Source organism: Rhinolophus ferrumequinum, chromosome 18 (assembly GCF_004115265.2).
Source record: "Rhinolophus ferrumequinum isolate MPI-CBG mRhiFer1 chromosome 18, mRhiFer1_v1.p, whole genome shotgun sequence".
NCBI classification, from domain to species: Eukaryota; Metazoa; Chordata; class Mammalia; order Chiroptera; family Rhinolophidae; genus Rhinolophus; species Rhinolophus ferrumequinum.
In genome coordinates this window covers 52,067,424-52,090,749 of record NC_046301.1, presented here as the reverse complement: position 1 = coordinate 52,090,749, position 23,326 = coordinate 52,067,424, and the positions used below count along the sequence as shown (strand labels likewise).

The 23,326-nt window shown below is 40.8% G+C and overlaps 1 protein-coding gene across 1 annotated transcript; it reads right to left on the bottom strand.

Annotated features, from left to right (window-relative positions):
* Positions 1–735: 735 nt before the first annotated feature.
* LPL (lipoprotein lipase) lies at positions 736–23,000 on the bottom strand. The gene is made up of 10 exons (XM_033134302.1): positions 22,624–23,000; positions 16,544–16,713; positions 12,174–12,353; positions 10,625–10,736; positions 9,664–9,897; positions 8,221–8,463; positions 6,180–6,300; positions 5,297–5,479; positions 4,274–4,378; positions 736–1,390 (listed from the first exon to the last, which is right to left on the bottom strand). Coding segments are annotated over exons 1-10 (1,437 nt in total). The 5' UTR covers positions 22,712–23,000; the 3' UTR covers positions 736–1,389.
* Positions 23,001–23,326: the final 326 nt, after the last annotated feature.

Sequence of the window (23,326 nt, the reverse complement as noted above, 5' to 3'; positions counted from 1 at the left end):
ATTCCAATCTCTTGAGCGCTCACCTTCCAAGCCACACTGAATAATACACGTACATGCGGGCTTCATCTGTGAGTACGTATTCAGATACCCACACCTGTTCACAGTTTGGGTTCCCAGCAATAGCCTCTGAGATACTTGACTTCTTTATCATTTTATATTAATATATAGAAAAGCATTCTGAAAATACGAGATCTAGTTTATAAATAATTGCTCACTTACTCCTGACTAGTTGTTAAAACAACAAATCTCATGACATTTCCTGTGGCCATGGCAACTGAGGATTGTTTTAATCACCCACAATGGTTTTAAGCACTGTTTATGAATGTATCCCAGTAACTTTTCCATATCTTTACTTAGTAAAAACAGTCCTTGTCTAAAATTTGTAGGAGTTTGCATGAGGCAAAATTTCACTTTAAACACATATTTTCTCATCAAAACCAGGGAAGAAAGAGACATGCTTGAAGTATGACGGAAGCATAACTGAGATGAGCCTAAAATTGAATAACCATTGGGTATTAAATGACTTCAAATTGCTGAATACAGTTTTGAAAACCTGATAAAATTATAATATCATTTTTCTTTCTCCGTAGTTAAAATTATGTGTCAGCTGAGGATAATAGGCTCGTTTTAAACATCTACCCAGGGAACGTTGTTAAAATATAACCTTGAGACAAAGCAAGAAAAGGAAGGAAGAGATTAAGCAATAAATTGTAAAGCCTATTAAGACGTAATCGATTTAAATTTTATATCTCCTTTAATTTGTAACTTCGTTATGATGCAACCAACCAAGGGAGTGTGTCAGATTCAGTTCAACTCCATTCTCCATCGTTCTCTCCAAGTCACTAGCTCCTAGTTAACTCTTGGGCTACATCCAATGGCAAAAGGAAAACCGTTCCCAAAAAGGCAGGTGTTTTAACTAATAAGGAAATGGGTCAGACTCATGCCACAAGAAAAATCATTTTTTATATTCAGACTTGGAGGAAACTTTGAGAATGTGTCCATCCAGGAAATGCAGAATTCCAATTAAAATGTGAGGTGCCAATCAATTTAGGCTATGTCTAAACTCACTACATAAAGAAGCTTTATTGTTTTATCATGAGCTCAGACAATTCTTATTTCTTTCTCAATGGACAAAATGCAGTGCTTTTCATATCTGCTGTCTTTTAATGTTGGAAGGTGTGCTCTTTGGCCACTGTACTCCTCAAATTAAGTTAGCCGCTTTTTAGTATTTGAGACTGTCTCTTAAAATAACTAACAAAGATATAGCTGGGATTAATACTCAGGAAAATTCACTTTTAACTACCCAAAGCACGGGGCAGCTTTTGTAAAAGTTACTTCATTCTTCACAGAATTCATTTGCTTTTCTTCTTTCTGTAGATTTGCCCAGTTTCTGAGGGGAAAAACAAAAAAGAGGAATAAGAGCGATTTATCATCTGCTTAATGTTTTACAACTCCCTTCCCTCCCCACACACTCCTTCAGGATGAAAATAATTCAACTGGAAGTTCAGAACAAAGGTTGTGAGAATAAACCCTGGGGAGATGTGGATAATGGATCAGAGAAAGAAGCAGGCTCATAGAAATGAAAGACAGTCTAACATCTACTTAACCATGTCCCCAGAAGGAGTATCATTTGAGAGGACTGAACCAAATGGTTTCAAAATTCAGGTAGAGTTCTTCCTTCTAAACTTGCCAAATGAAATGCTTAGTTTTTTTCTTGTTTTCACCCCTGATATGAGACTTCCACGATGAGAGAAACACAAACTTGTCAATTTAGTCACAGAGGAGAGAAACTGCAGAAGGTCGTTAGTCTGATTCATAATTACCTCCTAGGTAAAGTTCAGGTGCATTAAAAAAAAAAAAACTAAGTGTCTGTTGTCTCAGTAATCTTATAATCAGACAAGAAATGTATCATTAGACTTTCTGAGATAAATTCTTGCAATTTATGTAAATAATATGGCCAGAAACACCTCATAAACAGCTTGAGGTATTTCCTAAGTTTGAGGGGTTTTGTTTTTACATTCACATACAGCTTTAAAGTTGTGTATGGTTTGGGGAGAATACATGCATACATGTGTGTTTGTGTATGTTTGTATGTGACATAAATTCATGTATAAATCTTCATAGAGGAGTCCCTTTCTAAGAGTTAAAGCACATGTGAAACTGCCTCAAATTTGTAACGAGAAAAAACAAAGCAATGAACCCTTACTAGAACAGTTTCCACTTAGATAAGAATTCAGTTATTCTGCCTGGTCAATCCCAGTAACTATTCTCCATTTCAAGTTTATCTTGAATGTCTTACATTAATGTTTTTAATCCAGATGGCTTCATCTTGCCAAAGTATATGTGCCATAATTCCATTATTGTAAAAAATTGTAGAAATATATAAATATTATATCTGCATAAAGTCTGAAAGGATACACAGGTCACCCCCATATAACACGGTTGTTGAGTTTCTAAAAAATGCCGTGTTATGTGAATCCGTGTTATACTAAACAAAGAACTAGTACAAAAAAGGGGGTTAGTTTCCAAAAATTTAAAAAGCATACTATTATATTTTTATAATTAAGAGAAATATCTTTATTAAAGCAATTTCCACCAAAAGTGTAACATTAATATGTATTAAATAATGTTTTCTTCGTCATCACTACTAAGCTTTTATTACGTTCCATGTTGTTCGGGGATTTCTCTAATTCTCAAACCGTGTTAGAGTGAAATCATGTTCTAGGGTGCCATGTTGTACGAGGGTTTTCCCCATCTCGAACCATGTTAGACCGAAATCGTGTTAGAGCAAAACCGTGTTGCAGAAGTGCCGTGCTATACGAGGGCTACCTGTACAGGCATATCTCAGAGATAATGCAGTTTCAGTTCCAGACCACTGCAACAAAGTCAGTACAGCATTAAAGTGAGTCACACGAATTTTTCGGTTTCCCAGGACATATAAAAGTTTACACTAAAAGGTGGACTATTAAATGTGCGATACCATTATGTCTAAAACAAACAAAAAAAACCCTTAATATATAAATACTTTATTGCTAAAAAATATTAATCATCATCTGAGCCTGTTGGAAAAATGGCTCCAATAGATTTGCTCAATGCAGGTGGTCACAAATCGTCAATTTGTAAAACTCAATATCTGCGAAGTGCGATGAAGCAAAGCACAATAAAACGAGGTATGCCTGTACAGTAAAACGTTAATTTGGGGGTGTCCCTGTGTGATAAGAGTCACAGTGATTTTACTTTCTTTTTGCCTTTTTCCTAATCTATCCACAATCCATGATTATCCATGGATAAATTACATTACAAAACAGAAATTAAAAATAATAAGAGATATTCTACGTAGGGCCTTTAATATACTTTTTCTGATCAGGCAATTTCTTATTCTGTTGTTTTGTCTATAAATGTAATTCGGAGAAGACAAACCAAAAGCAATTGCTTTCTCTATTTCCAGATGACATTGTAACGGGCCTTTCCCACTGCTCCTTGCGTCACTGGCTTGTAGGACGTGATCTAAGCTTTGCCCTCTTTGTGAGCGGCTCCCACTAGCACTTGGTATCTGGCACGGGAAGCAGTGCAGGAATGAAGGTGGCGCAGCGCAAGAACTCAGGAAGGGATGGGGAGGTCACATGCTTAGTCTCCCCTTCTTACTGACGTTCTGGAAAGATTCAGCTGCCAGCTGCCACGTGGATTAGCCTTAAAGGTCAGGTAGGAAAGAGCCAGGAAGTTGTTTTGAGATGGAAAAAAGAACCTTCTCCTGTACTCGAACTCCATTCGCGCCCCACCTTTGGGGTTTTAAGACGGCTGCTCTGTGGCTGCCCCTTTGGAGAACCGAGAAGGCCTACGTGGCTGCAGCTCATGTTTTGCTCCCCTGGTTACGTCCTGGGAGGAGCTGCAACCATAGTCACATGACTATTAACTTGCGCCGCCCTATGCTCTGTACAGAGGGTCGTAAAGGCCGCAGGGACACAGTCCAGGAAAACGCCCAAGGGAGAAATTTGTGGTCGTTCAAGAAGTGAAGTAAAATCTAAAAAGTATACCTGAGATGAAGGTCAGAGACGGCAGGAAAAACAGAAAGAGAGAGAAAAAAAGAGAAAGTGCTGTCCAAAGCAAATGGACCAGCCTGATGTGTATACGGAAGGGCTAAGCAAGTCCCCAGAAGGTTCTGACCACGAGAATCAGTGCAGGCCTGCGGGTCTGGGCTGGAGAGCGCGGCGAGCAGCAGCGCCCCACAGCGGCAAGCTCGGGGTACCCGCAGGGCTTCCCCCATGATGCTCACCAGCCAGACTTTTTGTTCAGAGACTTGTCATGGCATTTCACAAATACCACAGATGCTTTTCCTTTCTGCAGACGAGACACTTTCTCCCTGGAACAGAAGATCACCCTGTAGAAGAAAATGGATGTGAACACACCATGTGGGACAATAAAGAGGACTGTTCAAAAATGTCTGGTTCGCTCAGGGCTGTTTAAATCCTACATGATCAGTCTGATTAATTGTTTTGATATTCCCAGTGATTAACTCTTTACACTCAGGCCACTCTGGTCAGTGGGATCTTTGAACACCTGAATCAGAGGGTTCTTTGAGGGCCTAACCCACTGTGCAGTAATAAAACTGGTTAATCAGTGTAGACAGGCATACAAACATCCTCAAGCAGCCTTAAAATCGCAAGGCTTTCACCAAAAGATGATGCAAGACTCACGTCACCACCTCTTAGTATCTGCGTTAGGGAATTCACAAACCAGCCTCCCACTGGACCTGCTAGAGAAACAAATGCTCTGCTTCTCCAACCACAACCTCTTCTTTTTTTTTTTTTTTTTTTATATTTAGTATGAAAGTTTTAAATCCTCTCTATGCACTTCATTTTATAGATATATGTGGGGTGGGACCCGGAAGACAGGATCAGATTCTCTTGGAACCTCATCCTTCTTGAAGGGGTTGGTTTTACTCTTTGAATGTCAAAGCAACATCTCCAAGATTCTTTCTATCACTGTTTTGTGCCTGCAAGAAACTGTGTGAAGTGAGAAGCTGAGATTCTAATCTCAGTTCTCACTCTAACTGTGTCCGACACAGGGTGTATGTTGTCTTTCCAGGAAATGCAGAAACACTATTACTTCCTTAGTGTGATAATAAAAGCACATCCTCCCCACCAAAAAAATTATAGGTGTAATCATCTAGCTGATACAGTTTTAAAGACAAAGCTTACTAAGGTTTCACCTGAACGTTGATGGCTCCAGAAATACTATCTCTAGTAATGACATTAGAGTGAGTCTGAAGGGAATGGAAAAAAATGAACGTAATTACTTCTTTTGAGTCTCTCCCGCTTTTACTCTGATCTTCTCAATAACAAAGCCGGGGCTGCTCCACCAGTCGGACCAGCTGAAGTACGAGTCGCTATTCCATTTGAGTTTCAACATCAGCAGTTCTCCAATGTCTACTTCCGTGTAAATTAGGAAGGAGTATGTCTTATTTGTGGAAACTTCAGGCCTGAATACAAAAATCAACATACTTGGTTAGTTCTGGAAATCGGGGTGTTCCCCACTTTTCTTCCTCCTGAGAAGTAAATAGCTTCATTGTTTGGGGAATATTTTAAAAATGCACAAAATGTCCAACAAAATAAGAAAATTATCCGTGGCATTTAGTGTATTTCAAAAGATATCTCCAACCCTTTCATCAATTCCAACTTTTATCCTAACAATATGAACTATTTAGTACAATTCTGAAGAGAAAAAAGTTAGTCAGTTTTCAGAGACATTATTTTCATATATTCCCTTTCAGTTGACCCTGATATGTGAACATATACGTACTTTGTAACAATCATAGTGTACATACAATTCTCTATTCTTTCTTTGTTCACTTCAGATTTTACCTTCTACTTCTTGTCACTTTTTACCTAGCTTTGTATAACTACAGTTTTTACAGGCTAGATTGATTTTATTGATTTGTTAAACCACAATTCCCTTAACCATGGCCTCAATGCTGGACACTTAAACTTTGTTTCTAATTTATGGCATTCTATGTCCCAATGTCATGAACATCTTTTGCCAAATAGCTTTTTTAAAAACTCTATTACATATTTCTTTTCTAGGTGTCCTACTCCTCTTCTGTCCCACAAGCCAATGGTGGTGGCAGCTCGCAGTGCCATCACAAACCCAAATGCTGCAGGTCATGTCCCGTGGCTACTCACAAGGTGAAAGGGATGTTTTCACTCTCCGCCACCGTGCCGTACAGTGAGATCTCAAAGGCCTGGTTGGTCTGTATCTCACTCTCAGCCCCAGCAAAATGTATCTTTACTTGGTAATGGAAGACTACAGGGAGAAAATCAGAACAAGAACTGATCAGTTTGTATGGAAACATCACAGCCCCACAAAAGCAGGCAATTCAGAACCACAGACGGTATCTCACTAGCGATCAAGCAGGACGTGCTCACACACACGACTATGAGGGTGGCTTAAAAAGATTTCTTCATGTCAGTACAGTGTTTGCTACTAGAAAATTCAGACCTGGAATGCTATTTCCTTTCAGAAAAGTGTGGTTAAAGTGGATAGGAAGAATCCGGGTCTGTCTGCATTGCCAAACAGCCTTAGAAAATAGTCGTCTTTGATTAGGTACTAGGGAGATCAAATCAAGAGGCCAAAAAACCCATGATGCTTTGTCTATTAATTCCGCCCCTTCCTTGGCCATCTTGTCCCTTAGCATCTGTACCAAGCATATTCGGTATTTGTTACTGTGTCACTGTATGTGACTACGTTTCTTCATGTTTCATGGGTATGTCTGACCTCCCTATCCTGTGTGTGAGCTTCTTCAGGGCAGAGGACCCTGGGTTCAGGGTCACACTCTGTTCCCCCATCATCTAGCACAGAGTAGGTGTATAGCAGGCTCACAATAAAACGTGTTTCATTGAATCATCAGTGAGGCCGGAAAGACTGACAGTTCCTAAACTTCTGTATTAGGGACAGCTTCTGGAATCAGGTACTTGAACTTAAACATCTCCTCCCTGCTCTCCCATCTCTACAAAGAAACAACAACTCTGAGTAGATGGGATGGGGGAGAAGATAAGGGGCTAGGAAAGGCAGCAGACTTAAGACACGGTTACTAAAGGGAGAAGAGAAATAGAGTTCGGGGCTAAATGGAACTCTTGCAGGCATCACCACAGACCAGAGCAGAAGTGCCCCGGAGACACTGGTGCAGTGCACAGAACGCCTGGAGCTGAACGAGACCTGTCCGCATCTTCAGAAGATTACATTCTCCTCTATACCTCACACTCACTTCTGCAATCTGAAGAATCAGGGAAACTAAGGATTTCCCCATTGCTTAAAAGGTTTCCTCGAATTACAGGTGCTCCAAATCTCTGGGCCACCAAATGCACCTCTACAGAGTTTCACAAATCACCTTACAAATGGGTGCCTCTGTCAGATGCATTTTCCTTGGGGAACTCTTCTTCAATATCATCCCTTCCCTCAGACTCGCACCTCTCGCCAGGTTTATCTGATTATCTCCCCTCCTGTCTCCTGCAGGTCTTGCTCTAAACAAGCTGCCACATTTGAAATTCAACTGTGAACAAACTCATGACAAAATGGAAATATCTTAGGAGGTTTGGTATAGTCTACCCTTCCAGGAAAAGTTGTATTTTAAAATACAGGTGGTTCTTGCCTTCACTTAAAGCAAACTTTAGGGGTTGGCAAACTTTTTCTGTAAAGGGTCAGATAGTAAATATTTAAGGCTTTGTGGGCCATACGTACAGTCCCTGTCCCAGCTCCTCAACTCTGCTGTGGTGGCAGGAAAGCAGCCTTAGTCAGTACAGAAAGGAATGCATGTGACTTTATTCTAATAAAACTTTATTTACAAAAGCAGGTGTTGGGCTGGATGTGGCCCGTAGGCCATAGTTTGCTGACTCTGGATGGATTGTTTCAAATTAGCTCTGAGCCTGGTGTTAATGGCTGGCCCGTGCCAGTGGTCACAATTACAGAGGACGGTGGCCAGCAGGGCAGCTGCACTGGGTAGTTAGTGCAGGTTGTGTACTGGGCATTTCTGGCGACAGGAATTTGGAGCTGCGGTAAAGTGGATCCGTGCAACCCCTCTTACCAACAAACATAAATAAGTGCTCATGATTCAGTAACATTTCATTATCTCTATTGCAATAGACAGAATCAGTACATGTGATGTAATGAACACGATAAAACATTGGGTCACACTGATTTTCCTGTTTACAGTAGTCTCCAGCTTACCTTTATAGGGCATCTGAGAACGGGTCTTCAGGTACATTTTGCTGCTTCTTTTGGCTCTGACCTTATTGATCTCATAGCCCAAGTTGTTGCAACGGTTCTTTCTGCAACTCAGGCAGAGCCCTTTCTCAAAGGCTTCCTTTGAACCGCACCGGTAGGCTTTACTGGGATTTTCTTCATTCAACAGGGAGTCAATGAAGAGATGAATGGAGCGCTCATGGGAGCACTTCACGAGCTGGTCCACATCTGGGGGGAAAGAGACACAAAGAAAATTTCAACTCTGTGAAAACCCACAATGCGTGTCTCATTTTGCAGGTCTAAAAGAGTTTAGACCTCTAAACCCTTAGAATAGGTGTTAGAATAAAATGACCTCAGGATCTAGTCCTTGATTGTATGTCCTATTTAAGGAGGTACTCTTGGCAGCAGCTTCTCACCTACCTCCAAGAATGTACAAGTTGCAAATCTATAGGGGACTTTGGCTTTATATTTGTGAGTGTATTTAGGAAGTTATAATAAGAGACATATAAGATAGAAGTTGATTTCCCCCAGTTTATCACATCCTTCTCTTATATTGAAAGCATAAAATACTTCCAGATGCTTATAGAAACAACATCATAAAGAGCATAATTATTAAACGAAAAGTATCTTATAGATACTATGTATAATTCAAGCGTTTTGTCACTACTAAGAATTTTTATATTAAATGAATCATAGAAATCACCATTGTCATAAGAGTGTATCTCTTATCATAAACTTTTATAATTATTGAAAATAGTATTATAACATTATACTGTAAGTTTTATAACATGTGCAAAAGTCTTGAGCATATTATCTACAGGTATGTCCCATTGTCCACAAAGTATGCAAAGTTCCATTAAAGCAAATAATAAATCTAATACAAGCTAGCATGATTATTAAAGTAAATGTTAAGCTATGTTAAATTATATTTTCTTCTTAAATTTTTGGAATAGTTATTGTTAGAAAATGGTGATGTGTTTCTGATTTGTGCATCTCTTTAAAAGGCCGATAAAAGAAATGTGGACTAATGAATACGTCCTTTGCTTTCAGTAAAATTCAAAATAGCTCTATTGGCTTTGCAACTGTATTCAAAGTATAAAAACATGTGTCCAGATAACATTTGATGCTTCCATTATCAAAAGCAATGGAGTTTTCTTGTCTGTGTCTCACCTTGCTTGTCTTTTGTCACTGCCAAGTGCAGTACTCAGTATAGTCTAAATCATAAGACATAAAAGGTAAAATGTCTGACTGACCACAGGAAATACTAACCTCTAAGGTGGTCATGCTGAATACGACAGACTTCTTCAGAAACATATCTTGGCTAAATGTCTATATTAAAACTACATACTTGTGGAGAATGGTAGGACATTGGGTCACTAAGAGTTAAGAACACAACTTACGTTTAATTAACTTCTAAATCATACTTACCTCCAAGGCCTTTCTCTGCAATCACGCGAATAGCTTCCCCAATGTTGCATCCCGGCTGAAAAGTGCCTCCATTAGGATAGATGTCAACATGCCCTACTGGTTTCTGGATTCCAATACTTCGGCCAGGTGACCCTCTGGTGAATGTGTGCAAGACGTCTACAAAATCCGCATCATCAGGAGAAAGGCGACTAGGAGCTTCTGCATATTCAAAGTTAGGTCCAGCTGGATCTAGGCCTTAATGAGGGGGGAAGGACCAGAGACTTTAAAATTCATATTAGTTTTAGTCTCCATCACTACCAGCTTAGCATTCTCTTGCTCATCATTGCAGTATAAGTGACAGCCACACAGATTCTTATCAATAATGATTGGCTCTTTAAATTACTGAGAGTCACCAAACAGACTTAAGCTCTTTCTAAAATGTAATTTGAGTCTCTTAAACTAGCCATTAAATAGCAATTTTCACTCAGGGTGACTTGATTTCCTTTCATAAGTTATTTCTGAACCGGTGAGAGGCCTTTAAACAGTGGTAGGTTCTTCCTTTCTCCCTACACATGATAAACCATCTACTACCACTGGCCGAAATGAATGTCTTCCTTTTTCCAAATGGTGTTGGTCCTTTTTCATTTTTCCCAGTACTGATTGGAAGAGTGACATACGTGCAACACACTCCCAAAGCCCGGGGCAGACAGGAGAGGGACACCACTGGGCTCTCTGTGCTTAACTCTGCTCTATTTCTCTTCTCTTGCCAGTAGATGATCGGCCCAAGAGAGCAAGGGCCCATATTCTATCTCACTCCAGATAAAGAGCCCTCCCATGAAATAATCAAGTGGCTGGGCAAACCCAGAAGAACACAAATACACACATACACACACACATGGATATTTGACAAACATTCTCATTCTTTTTCAGAATGACAGGCATCTCAGCCCTTGTGATAAGACAAGTGGCAGTGCTTTCTTACCAGTAATTCTGTTGACCTTCTTGTTGGTCAGACTTCCTGCAACGCCAGCAGCGTGGGCTCCAAGGCTGTAGCCCAAGAGGTGGACATTGTCCAGAGGGTAGTTAAATTCCTCCTTTGGAAGAGAAAAAGGAAAAAGGGGTTCTTACAGTTCTTTGCAAAAGATCAAAGCTAAGCAAAATAAAATGAATACAAATATTATTTTCAAAATATAGACAATACTAAATACTACTTATTTTAATTTTGCGTTACAGAGAAGAAAAACATATACTCTAGTGTTGAGATTTTTCTCTTAATTACAAAGTTTTTAAACATATCTGAAATTGAAATGTATGGAAATCTGAATTTGCATACATCTGAAAATATATGTATGTGTATATTTATATAGAGTGATATACGTATAGATACAGACATATGTATACATATAGATACACACACACACACACACACATATTTAACTTTAATGTATTATTCCCTACTCTAACTACCCTATATCAATTTATTCTTTAAGGTTAGCCAAACAATGACTGAAAATCAGAAAATATTACAGGAGGAAGGGACCACAGACTCATACGGTTCAGCCTCCATATTCAACAAATGCGAAGCCTGAGGCCCAGAGAGGTGATCTGATTTGCCAAGTTCACTCTCCTGGTTAGCAAAAGAGTCAAGAAAAGAACTTTTATCATTTAATGGTCAGTCCAATAAACATAGCTTATTGTGTACCTCCAAGTATCTAGTTTAAATAATTTGGCCATGTCAGAGTATTAGCTTCCTTGCAACCCCAAGAAACTTTTCAAAGGCAATTTTCAGAGGATGGCCTCAGAGAGTGCTGTAGGTAAAACTACCATGTTTCCCCAAAAACAAGACCTAACCGGAAAATAAGCCCTAGCATGATTTTTCAGGATGACATCCCCTGAACATAAGCCCTAATGCGTTTTTTGGAGCACAACTTAATATAAGACCCAATGTTATTTTCAGGGAAACACAGTAGCAGCTGTCAGAACTCCCAACGCTCAGCCACCTCACATCCTACAGATAGATATTCCCTGCCATTTTCTTCCTAGCTCGACTCCATCACTCCCCTAACCCTCAATAGAAATCTGGATCCTTAATCCACACTAAGAAATAAAAACTATTAATATTTTCATCATAAAGATTGGTATCCTAAGGGGACAAAGCCAGGATAAAATTCTGTGTACCAGCCAACTGGTAGAGAAAGATGGGCCTGAACATGACGCCTTTCCTCTGCCCTGAAATAACAAGCTTTTCTGTGTTCTGCCCACTGAGTTCCTAGTCTCAGCAGGTCTATTCACTATGAAAATATCAAAGGACAGGGCAGGATAGGACTATGCCTTGGCTTTTTGGTTTGATCATTCTTAGCATAACACAGCTTTTGGATAAAAAAAAAAATAGTGCCCACGCTCATTCTGCAGATTTGAATGGACCCAGAAAATATGTGTATCTAAGGGAAAAGGAACAAAGACCAGCCATTTGTCCACCTCTGGCCAAGAGATCTGTTTCGGACCCATAAGGCTTCGTCCCCCAGTCTCACCTCCATCCAGTTGATAAACGTGGCCACATCTTTTCCCACCAGCTTGGTGTAGCCAGCAGACACTGGATAGTGCTGCTGAGCTCGCGACAGCCAATCCACCACAATGACGTTGGAGTCAGGTTCCCTCTTGTACAAGGCAGCCACAAGTTTTGGCACCCAACTTTCATACATTCCTGTCACCTGAAGAGGATGATACAAGCTTTCTTAAAATACCCACCCACAACTTGTCACAGATACATCAGCCCAATACACCGACATTAAATGCAAAAAACAAAAAACAAACAACAAAAAAAAGCCCACAAGGAAGCCCCTAGGCTCAGACAGGAAAATCAAACCACACAGCAGACTGTTTAGAGACTTGTGCCTACCCTTCCTGAGGCAATCTGAGTATGGCAGAAGACCGGATGTGCTGAGCTCAGGGATGGAGGGCTGCGGTTTACCACACTTTCAATTTTAAAAGCACATTTTATGAATTCAGTAAAACATCAATATTTTATAGTATTAAAAGGAAAGATCAATCTGAACAAGTTAAAATTTTGCAACAGAGCTACAAACTACTTTAAAAGAAATTCAGTTTCAATACTTTCAATTAGACTAATAAGTGTTTCCCAACAGAATTATTTTGGAGGATGTAAAAGCACGTTTTTCTTTAAAGAGTCACTTTGATACAACATTTGATGTACTAATGAAAAAAAATAATTTTAAACATACTTATCTTTCCTAACAGAAGGTAAGTTTGCTTTATCAGTCTCTTAGAAAATGATCAGCTTTGGCTCAGACTTTTTCACAGTTCTCTCAAATTCTTCATTATCAGAGCAGAAATTAATGAGGTTTAATAGTCACATTTCCTAAATTATTATATTGGTCCTGTTTGAGATAAGCAGACTACCAATGGTAATTGTTTGCTTCTTATTAATAAAGGCCCCAAAATTCAAAGTCAAAAGAACTGGGGATCCTCAAATTAACTCTATTCATGTAGAATTTTTTTAAGTTATTTTTTTAATTTTTATTAGGGAATATTGGGAGACAGTGTGTTTTTCCAGGACCTATTAGCTCCACGTCAAGTCGTTGTTTTCAATCTAGTTGTGGGGGGCACAGCTCAGCTCCAAGTCAAGTCATTGTTTTCAATCTAGTTGGGGAGGACACAGCTCACTGGCCCATGTAGGAATCAAACCGGCGACCTTGGTGTTATGAGCACTGCACTCCAACCACTGAGTCAACCGGCTGCCTTATGTAGAATTTTAATTTATGTTTTCAGAGAGGAGAAATTGGACACCTGTGCAAAGATGTACACTTTAAAACAATGGAAATACATTAGAAAACTGCAGATTACAGAATTCCACACCATCCTGCCTTGAGTTTGGACACTGATTTGAATCCCCAAGTCTACCCACCGCTGATATAAGCTGAGAGCAGATCATATCAAAGCCACAGAGAAGTTCAGTCAACTATGTAGTCAACAACGAAGATCCTGAAACCCAAGTTTAAGGCACTTTTTCAGGAGAGATCTATAAAACCTATATTCTTTCAATTGAAAAAAGAAAGTAGGAGTCTTGAATTTCCTTACCAAGGGACTTCATTTGGAACTCTGAGCTTATGTGGTGGGTTCTTTCAGATTTATGCTTCCATTTTGTTTTGTCTATTTTCTAGATGAAAACTATCAAAATATGAGCTCGCCCTTCACCCCTGACACTAACAAACCGCAGTTTCTCACCACGTTGCTATGCTTTGTGGTAGGAACAAGCAGGCCTGAGAATCAGGAGATCTTGGATCCAGTCCCAGCTCTTCCACTAACTACTTCTGGGAACGCAGACACCACTTTAACCTTACCCACCACCTACAGAACACAGGGGCCAGACTCCGGTGATCTCAGAGTTACCCTCCACCTCATAAATTTATTTGTGTGACCATTCTGGTTCCCAATCTACTTGCAGTGATAAGATGCCAGCTCTACGGCTATTTCAAGCATGAAGAGAAAACAAAAAAGAAAAGGTACAAACGTGATGTTAGCCCATTGGGAACTCAATTAAATCTTCTTTCAACATGTCACAGTGAGGCTGCTTCACGTCTGGGTGCAGCCTGGGCCTTTGAGGGAACCGGTGGAACGCCCACCTCGCACGAGACCCTGAGAAATTGGTCCTGCCCTCCTTCTCTTGTATTCGAGGTTGGGGTCTAGCCACTCTGTGCAGCTGCCTCTCAAGAGAGGGTGATTTCTTCAGAAAGCAATGTTAAGCCCTCCTCCTTTCAGTCAGGGGTGAGGACCTCCTACATCACAATGACAACCCCGTGCTGAAAGCATGGGTCTGTGAAACCCAAGCAGGTGGCACAGCTCCAGCACAGCTGTGTCTACACTGTCTTCTGTGAGATGTCCTATGCACACTGCACACTAAGCGTTCTTTTGGGTTGCTCATGACAAAGCTGCAGAAGTTTGTCCCTTGTGCCACTCAGTTTACCTCAGATAAGGCAAGACAATCTTGTTTGCTCTAAGGCCCTAGTAGGAGTTTTTCTGCACTAGCAGTGTCTCCGAGTTAGGCAACCTGTCAAAAGCAAGGAACCCAACTTACTCCTACTGTGACTGATAGTTGTATTAACTGCCTAACAGAAAACCTAATGCTGTAAGTAGCCCAAAGGGGTGGGGAGTTCAAGTACCCACCTTCTTTAACTCTGAAAAGATATTATTTTCTAGATTTTTCTTCTGAGATTCCTGAAATCAGTACCCATTCTTAAAATCTTTGATTCTCAGACATGTCGCTGAAGTGAAGCCCTCTTTGCCACCTGCACCACACAGACCAACTGAATCAGCCAGGGCGTTCACTGAGATAAGCTGAGGTCAGTTATCCAGCATCCCGGATTAGTTATTGAACAGACCAACCAGTTCTGTGCAGTGAAACTCAGTCCCCCGGCCAGCGGCCAAGCCTCTGAGCCCAGGCACTCCACACGGCAGGACCACAATGTGAAGAATATAAGTGGGCTTAGTGCACAGTAGGACCAGTGAAAGGAAGAGCATCATCTAGTGATACTGGCTTAGTTGTATCATCTTAGTGTGAGAAAGAAACATGTTTCTAAAAACAAATCCCTCAAGTACAAAATTCTCTCAGGGATAAGACTGAGGTATTCAATTTATTCCCGTCATAGAAGTGTTGATTAAGCTTAAACTTTTTTGAAAAGTATTAAAAGCCAAGTTCTAGGTACAACCAAAATGCCTCTGAAACCACTAAAGATTAATTTTTCCTATTTAAATCTCTTAAAATATAGAAAAGATTTATGTTAGGAATTTGTGCTTTATCATAAAACATGTAATTTGCTATATTAACATGAGTAAATAGATGTATTCTATTAAAACAAACATGCATGTAAATTCTGTTGACGTTGCCTTCATCTCCATAAAAGTTATCATAATTTTCCTTTATGGTCAGTAACAGGACTAGAAGTAAATCAACCATTAGCTAATTCATCTCTTTAGGAATTAGTGTCTATTACCATATTCACAAGCTCTGACATAATGGAAAGGTAATATCTCTTTAACCATCCATTTTATATATGTCCTTTTTAATAAATAATAAAATCTGCTCTCTAGAAATTTAAAATATTAAAACACAACTATAGCGGTTAAGTAGGAATTGCATCACGTAGAGTGACCATCTGGCATATTTAGAGAGAACTATTTTATTCATATACTTTAAAATAAAATTAACAACCGTTGCATCTTTTCTAATCATCTTCATGACAGTTACCTGTCTAGCCCTCTTTCATCTCTAGAAAATTTCCCTGAAGTTTACAATTAGAGACTGTTGGAAGAGGAGGGACGGCTAGTCTGACCTCTTTGTTTTACAGATCAGTAAACTGAGGCCCAGGGCTGAGAAGTGGCTTGATCCCTATCACAGAACTGGAGGATGGCAAAGCCAGGACTGGAACCAACACCTCCTCACTCCACTCCAGCCCTCTCCTTACCCTCACAGGTTGTCTTCCTTACAAAAGGACATTTGGTGACGTGCTGGATGAATCTACATCGTGTCAGGTTTCCACCAGTTTCCCAGAATGATAATCTACATTCTGCTCTGTAGGTGAGCAAAGCCTGGTTTTCCACGTCATAGGCATAGCTGGTTCGAGGGCACTAACTAGGGACTGTGGTAAAACGAGGTCTGAAAGTCGGCACTGTCTGGAGGAAGTACTCATGAACCTGGGATTTTAGGTTCCACAATTTCAGCCCGAGCTAGAATTGCCTTCACTCCATTTTAAAGCAAAGCCATCAGAAAGTTAGCATAAGTATGGGATGTGGAGACCCATCACTGGGTTCCCAACATGGAGGGCAAGCTGGGCAGGATGCCGGGTCCACCCCAATCCACTCCTTCCTAAAGAGCATTTCTTACCGTCCAGCCATGGATCACCACAAATGTTTTGCTGCTGTGGTTGAAGTGGCAGTTAGCCACAGATTCTGTCACTCCAGGAATGAGGTGGCAAGTGTCCTCAGCTGTGTCTTCAGGCGTCCTTAGAGCAAATTTACTTTCAATGTCCATAAAATCATTTCCTCCCATAATTTCTGAGAAGGAAAAATTGAATAGGAAGTTAGCTGGAGGGTTGGGTTTTTTTTTTTTGGTGTTTTTTTTTATTTGCTGCAATGTTATGTTTCAGGTTCATAAGTAGCCACCACCAATACTATTTTTATTTCTAAAATTAAAAAAAAATGAATGTGGATTGCAAGAGAATGATTGATCCTCCAGGGGTAACCAAAGTTGACAGAGACAGCCTTAAAATAACTCTGAGTTAAGCAATATTGATCTCTCCTTCCATCCTCTCCTTCAGTCAGTATGTGTGTGTATGTGTATGTGTGTGTCTATGTGTAACTCTTATTTGAAATTCCTTAGTTAATTCAATCTTATCTCAAGATACGACTTGATCAAGGTCATGCTGCTAATAGTGGGAGAGAGAGTAGGGACCAGAACCCAGGTCTCTCGGTTCCAATTCAAAGCTCATTCTTATGGTGATCACATGATATAGTTCCACGTATTTCCTACATCACTTCACCCTTTTTAAATCCTGGATTACATCAAAGGAATGTTTTCCCATAATATGATTAATATGATACAATAAGTCTTATTTGAGGAAAGACTGTCTCCTTTTCACCAGCACAATTTTTAAAAATATTAGCAATAAGAAAAGCTAGTGGCATGAAGAAGCTTTTGTATGGAATGGTTCCTACCCCCATGGCAAGACACATCCGTTCAAAATGTTCAAAAAAAAAAATCACTTAGTGAATTGTTCAGAAATACCTGTGCTATATCTGTGCCATAGTTAACTCTTTCCCCAAATAGTTCTTTTCCCACTTACATCTTCACAGTCTTCCACACACAGTCAGAACTTAAAAAACTACTGCAAAGCTGGTTTGGGGAAAAATTCACTTTGGTTCTTCATAGTTAATCCCAAAATGAGTAAGAGGCGAAAGAGAACTTTAGTTTATCTCTCTCCAGACACTAAATCTAAATGATGATAAATTTTCACAAGGTATTTGTAGACAGTACATATCATATCAGAGTGAACACTAAAACTGTATTGCAGATGAAATCGGACTGTTGTACAAAGCAAGCACAGTCAAAGGGAAGTTATATTAAGGAAAATGATTGAACTTTTTGTCAAGTAAAAAAAAGTCAAAAAAACCTATCTATTCATTATTAGAAGGTAATAACTTGTAGATTTTAGATTTCATTATTTAAAATTTTCAGAAGATAAGTAACTGAAGTTGCTTAGAAATACGTCTAATTTTTTATCTAAATGTACTCACTTTTCATAGCTCAAAGGTTGAAAACCTGTTATTTCAAATAACATTGCAAAAGGGAGGCCGAAAATAAATATAAGAATGACATAAGGAAAGACAGTCATCTGAACCAACCTTATCATATAATTACCTGAGAACTGGCCAATATTTTCCTTTTTAATTATTTTTCAAAATTCCTTAAATAATATTGTGGTTACTTGCTAAGAGATTTATTATATGCAGCAAGTGGATCACACACACATACATACACACATCTCTAACACTTAAACATTCTTAAGATAATTTGTTCAAATAAGAGACTGTAGTAAACTATTGATATTTAAAGCTTTTTTTCATTTTTTCCATATAGTAAAATTGAACTTGAAGTCCACTTATCCATCAAGAATACACTCTGCCTTACATACTATTTGAAGATGTCGGTCTTCCTTTTTCTTCCTAACTGGAAAGCACACTGGTGGCCTTATTATTTATCTGATAGTGGAAAAAAATATTGTAGATTTTTAATCTGCTTCTGCTTTAAATACCCAAGAAGTTCTTTTCTTGTTAGAAAATGCTTCAGAAAATTTAAAACTAAATTAGTTTCACCTACATCTCTCCACATCAAATAACTCATGCCTCCTTGCGAATGGTCTTATTTTAACATGTTCGATTAGCAGTCTTTTTAAAGCAGGAATAATCTGAGCAACCTGGCAGACAGATCTCACCCACCACCTACTTGCCAAACGGATACGAAGACTCTTGCTTTGCACAACTCCACTCACTTTTAGTCTATTTTTCCCTAGAATTATACAATATGGTGGCCCTGGTGGTGCTGACGGTTTTGAAATTACTAAGAATATTATTTGTAATTATAAAGGCTAGCTTTGAACATTCTCTCTCTTTCTCTCTCTCTCTCTCTCTCTCTCTCTCTCTCTCTCTCTTCAATCCATAGATCCTGTATTAGATTATCTATACGGCTCATTGAGAGCTCCAGTTTCCTGCAATCAACATTTAATGTTGGGTACATAGCTTGTAAAGAAAAATAATGGGAAATTCATACATTCTCAAGCAAATTTGTATTTGGAGACTTTTATTTCACTTTCCAAGGAAGTTATTTTTCATTTTAAGTTATAGAAAGCCTAATGAAGCCTTTGACAGGAAAACAGTACCTACTCTATATAGTATGTGATTTTCAATTCTATGTCAGTTCAATATATGAAATCATAAACGACAGTCTTTCCTTCCCTCTGGTGTTCTGATAGGAATTTTCACACTACAGGTGTTTGTAACCCCTCAAGGATGTCTCAGCATCCTAAAGACAAATGTGCTTTACAAACCTCTACAGCCCTCAAGCAACTGATGTAGGCTGCATAGAGATAGGGAGATAGATGGATCCTGACTGTGAGTCGGTATGTTAAGTTGTCCCAATATACTCTAGGATTGCTCCTGCCTAGCAAATGAACTGATTTGACTTTGCTGTTACTAAGGAAATTATTGTTTCCACACATGGAAATGATATTAGTGACTCTGCATTTATTCTTTTCAGGGGATAAGGACCTCTTCCCAGGTCCCCTTAAAAATTAAAGCCATCTTAGCATAGTAAAAAAAAAAAAAAAGAAAGAAGAAGTAGGGGGTTACCTAAGGTGTATTCCTTCCTAAGGGCCTCCATCCTGAATTCAGCACCACCACGCCAACCTGACCCCACCTAATATGCCTTTATTAAGCACTAAGGGGAGATTTTGGGGTACCAGGCAAATTACTAGTTAATGCATTTTTTGACTATGTAATCTTTATTTCTAAATAGGTAGCTAAAACTCTAAGTGTGTACATAAAGACAAGGAATTTATCTTAACATGGATAATAACTCACAAGAATGAAATTAGGCTGAGAAGTCAAAAGCACTTTAAGGATAAATTTATAGGGGGTATATTATTGATGCTCGAAAAGAAGGAGCACAAAGCATCCCAGAAAAGACACTCTTAAGGCAGCTCAGTTATCAGATGTATAAGATTGACATTTATAAGACATGAGGTATAAGAGCTCAATTGTAATGCAATTCTCTTTGAAGTTTCTATTCTCTCTCTCTCTCTCTCTCTCTCTCTCTCTCTCTCTCTCTCACACACACACACACACACACACAACTCCTAAAGGACTCTATCCTAACTCACATCCTCTCTGAGATGGATGGGCACAGTTATTGACTCAAACAGCTTCTGTAGAATGCCAAGAAACAAGTCGAATAGATGAAAACAAAACAGTTTGGGGAGGGGGAAAAAAATCAGTATTGTTATCTGACGAACCGATTGGTCTTTTCAGGTATTCCAATGCAGACAATGTTCCTGACTTACCTAACAAGCAGATTTGCTCTTCATTTTTGTAGGGGAAAAAAAATGTTTGTAAAAATAGAAGCAGTAAACTGTATAGCCCAATTTTTCCTCCCAGAATAAAGCAAGAAAGGAGGACTGAGCTAAAAATACACTGCCTGAAAGAAAGTGAAAGTTTTCCACGTAACTCTTCCAATACAGCTGTCTATCAATCACTCCCTCACCGAGCTCTGCTCCATTGCAAGTAGTATCTGCTATTTTGCTGTCATAATCCATCATGTTTAATTCAGATGTTAGTCTGGAAATTCACTAAGTCCAGTCAAATAGAACCGCAACTACTGAGTACTGACCCATACATTCCATCTCCTAGTTCTTCCAGTTTCCTGATAAGGCCACACAGAGATTGTGGTGGCTCCAAGAACAAGGAACCTGAGGGCATTGCCTCCTATCCTCATATTCTTCTTACAATGAACTGAGAATAAGTAAAGTCAGAGCCCACAGGAGGGGCCCTTACACCTGTAGCTTTCGGCTATGAAATTCTTACATCTTAAATAAACTTATTTGGAGGAGAAAAGAAGCCGAAAGTTGCTGTGACGGGAGATGCACACTATAAAGAGGGGTTGTGTGGAGTGAGCGTAGGAGGGAAAGACAAGGGATTAATTTCAAGTCTACTTAAAAAATGATTCCTCCTTTAATACATTTACAGTCGGGAAAAGCATGTGTTTGTTAAAATCCAATTTAATTCATGAATCACGTAAGTGTCCATTTAAATCAAAAAGTAAGACTTAGAGGGGCCTATGAGAACTCTGAGTCTGGTCCAAACTCTTCATTTTAGAGTTGAGGAAGCCAAACTCGGAAAGGTGACACTGACTAGCCCAGGAATTTAAGGTCCTGAACCTCTAAGGGAGCCTAGCAAAAACTTAAACTGTGGTTGGCACATATTTGTGCGTGTTTTACTACACTATAGTGCACTTTTAAAAATAAGAATCTGGAGTTTGTTCCTACCATCTTCTTGGACAGCGTTAAATACTATCCAAGGGGAACATGCCTCCACATAAGAAGTTTAAGACTTTCTAATTGAAGCCCTGACAGAAACCGATCTGACAGAAAAGATACTCGTCTTTATTATCCAATTCAGCTTTCATGGAATCCACATTTTTTTTAACCTAACAAAAATGTTCTTTCCCACAACTCGGTACTGCGGTAAACTTTCAGCTACAGTAAAAGTCACGGACAAACTCGACTATAATTTGAACCACTGCGAACTTGCCGCCTGAAGGCGCATCCAAGCGACACCGCCCTCGCTGCAATTCCACGAAGGAAAGAGAAAAGAAAATGCTGCCTCCTTTCATGACTTGTTTCAGTTGCCTTTTTATAAAGTTGCCGTTGTATATTAGCTGAACCAAGGCTCAAGTTAAGCAGGCTGTCTCTATTGTGGGCAGGTCTCGGACAGGGGGCTGGTTCTCCCACCACCATCCCCCTCCACCTGTCTGCCTGCCCCGCACCTCACACCGCGATTAAAGAAATTTGCATCTGGCTTCCAACGCCCCCGACTCCCCGGCGATGACGAGTTCAGCCGCAGCCTCCCGGCGATGCCCCGAACGGGACTCGGCTCACAGGACGGTATGGATAGCCAAGTGCAAACCGTGCAACCCCTAGATCAGCGGCCACGTTTTCAAGAGGGTCACCCCTTCGCTAGATTTTCTGCGCGCTAAGAAGAGCGGAGCGTGCAAGAGTGGAAGGTGGGGAACTTCCGGCGCCGGAACGCGTGCAGGATGCCGCGTCCCCAGACCTCCGCTCCACGCGTCGCGCGTCCCCCACTCCCATCTGCACGCGGAGGGTGAGGGTATCCTGTGCCTCTAGGATGCGGGCAACCCTTCCTCCCGCCCGATTCCTGCTTCTCCCGGAGAAGGGGCCACTTTCTGCCCGCGCTCCCACAGGCGGGGCCCGAGCCGCAGCTGCTGCCACGCCAGGGTCACCTTGGCCTGCGTGCCTTTCATTCCAGTCGGTCACCGCCATCTGGGCCCTTCCTCCCGCCTCCCTCGTCCCGCCCCTCACACTCCCCCCGTCCCTTCCCGGCCGAGCCCGGGCGCCAGGGAACGGCCTCCGCCAGAGCGGAGGGGACAGCGCGGGAACCCGGAGAGAGCGAGAGAGCGGGAACTAGGAGCTGCCCCAGCGAGATCGGAGGGACAATTCCCTCCCCTCTCTCAGCGGATCCCGCCCCGATGACTTTCCGGAGCCGCACTCGGGCTGGAAGAGTCTCCGGAGCGCATCTGCACCCGCTTCAGACTTTCTCGTTCGAATCCTCACCATGCGTGGAAGTGGCCACTGAGCCGAGTTTACAGGAGGAGCGGAGTGTGCACGCAAAACTTACTGTCGGCGGCGGCCAGCCCTCCGCGGGAGGCAGTCAGACTCTGGAGGCACACGCCCAGAGCCACCAGGAGCAGCGCTTTGCTCCCCATCTCGAAGCGCGTCCCTCTCTGTAGGAGCTACAGGTCACGGGAAGAAGCGCGGACAGATTGATGGACCTCGGAGCCCGAGGCAGGAGTAGGCTGGAGCCGCGGTCCGGCGCCCAGCAAGTCGCCCTTTAAAAGGGAGGGCAGGGCAGCTAGAAGTGGCAGGTTTCCTCGGAGGAGAAGGAATCGAGTCTGACACTGTTTCCACTCCACGGCTACTTATGTGACTGGAAATATGCAAATAAACCTCATCACCTATTGGCTATAAAATCATAAGTTGGGGGGAGGGCCCTAAATTCACTTCCAAATATTTGAGCAAACTGTAGTGAGGATCAACCCTGCCAGCGAGAAGAGGGGGAAAGGGCAGAGAGAAATTTTGCTTTCACTGTGTTTCCTACTTGCTTTTCCTAAGGGGTCTGGCTCTCCAGGGCCCCCTGTACAAGCACCAAACACAGGTTTATGTGGATTTATATTAAATACTCCGCAACCACCAGTTTTCCACGGAGGACAAGTAAAGCTGTTAAACTACATTTGGGATGCTTAAACCCACTCCTCTTTTGATGGACCCTGTTTGTAACTTGCAGGGTTTTTTCCCCAAAATTCTCCCGGACAATATCAATT

Bases quoted from the DNA above. Each gene is read 5' to 3' on its own strand.
- LPL (XM_033134302.1), bottom strand. From the start codon at position 22,711: ATGGGGAGCAAAGCGCTGCTCCTGGTGGCTCTGGGCGTGTGCCTCCAG. The intron at 8,464-9,663 runs GTAAGTATGATT...CTTTCCCCCCAG, and splicing joins TGCAGAGAAAGGCCTTGGAG to ATGTGGACCAGCTCGTGAAG. The intron at 5,480-6,179 runs GTGAGTAGCCAC...TTTTGTATTCAG, and splicing joins GAAAACATCCCTTTCACCTT to GCCTGAAGTTTCCACAAATA.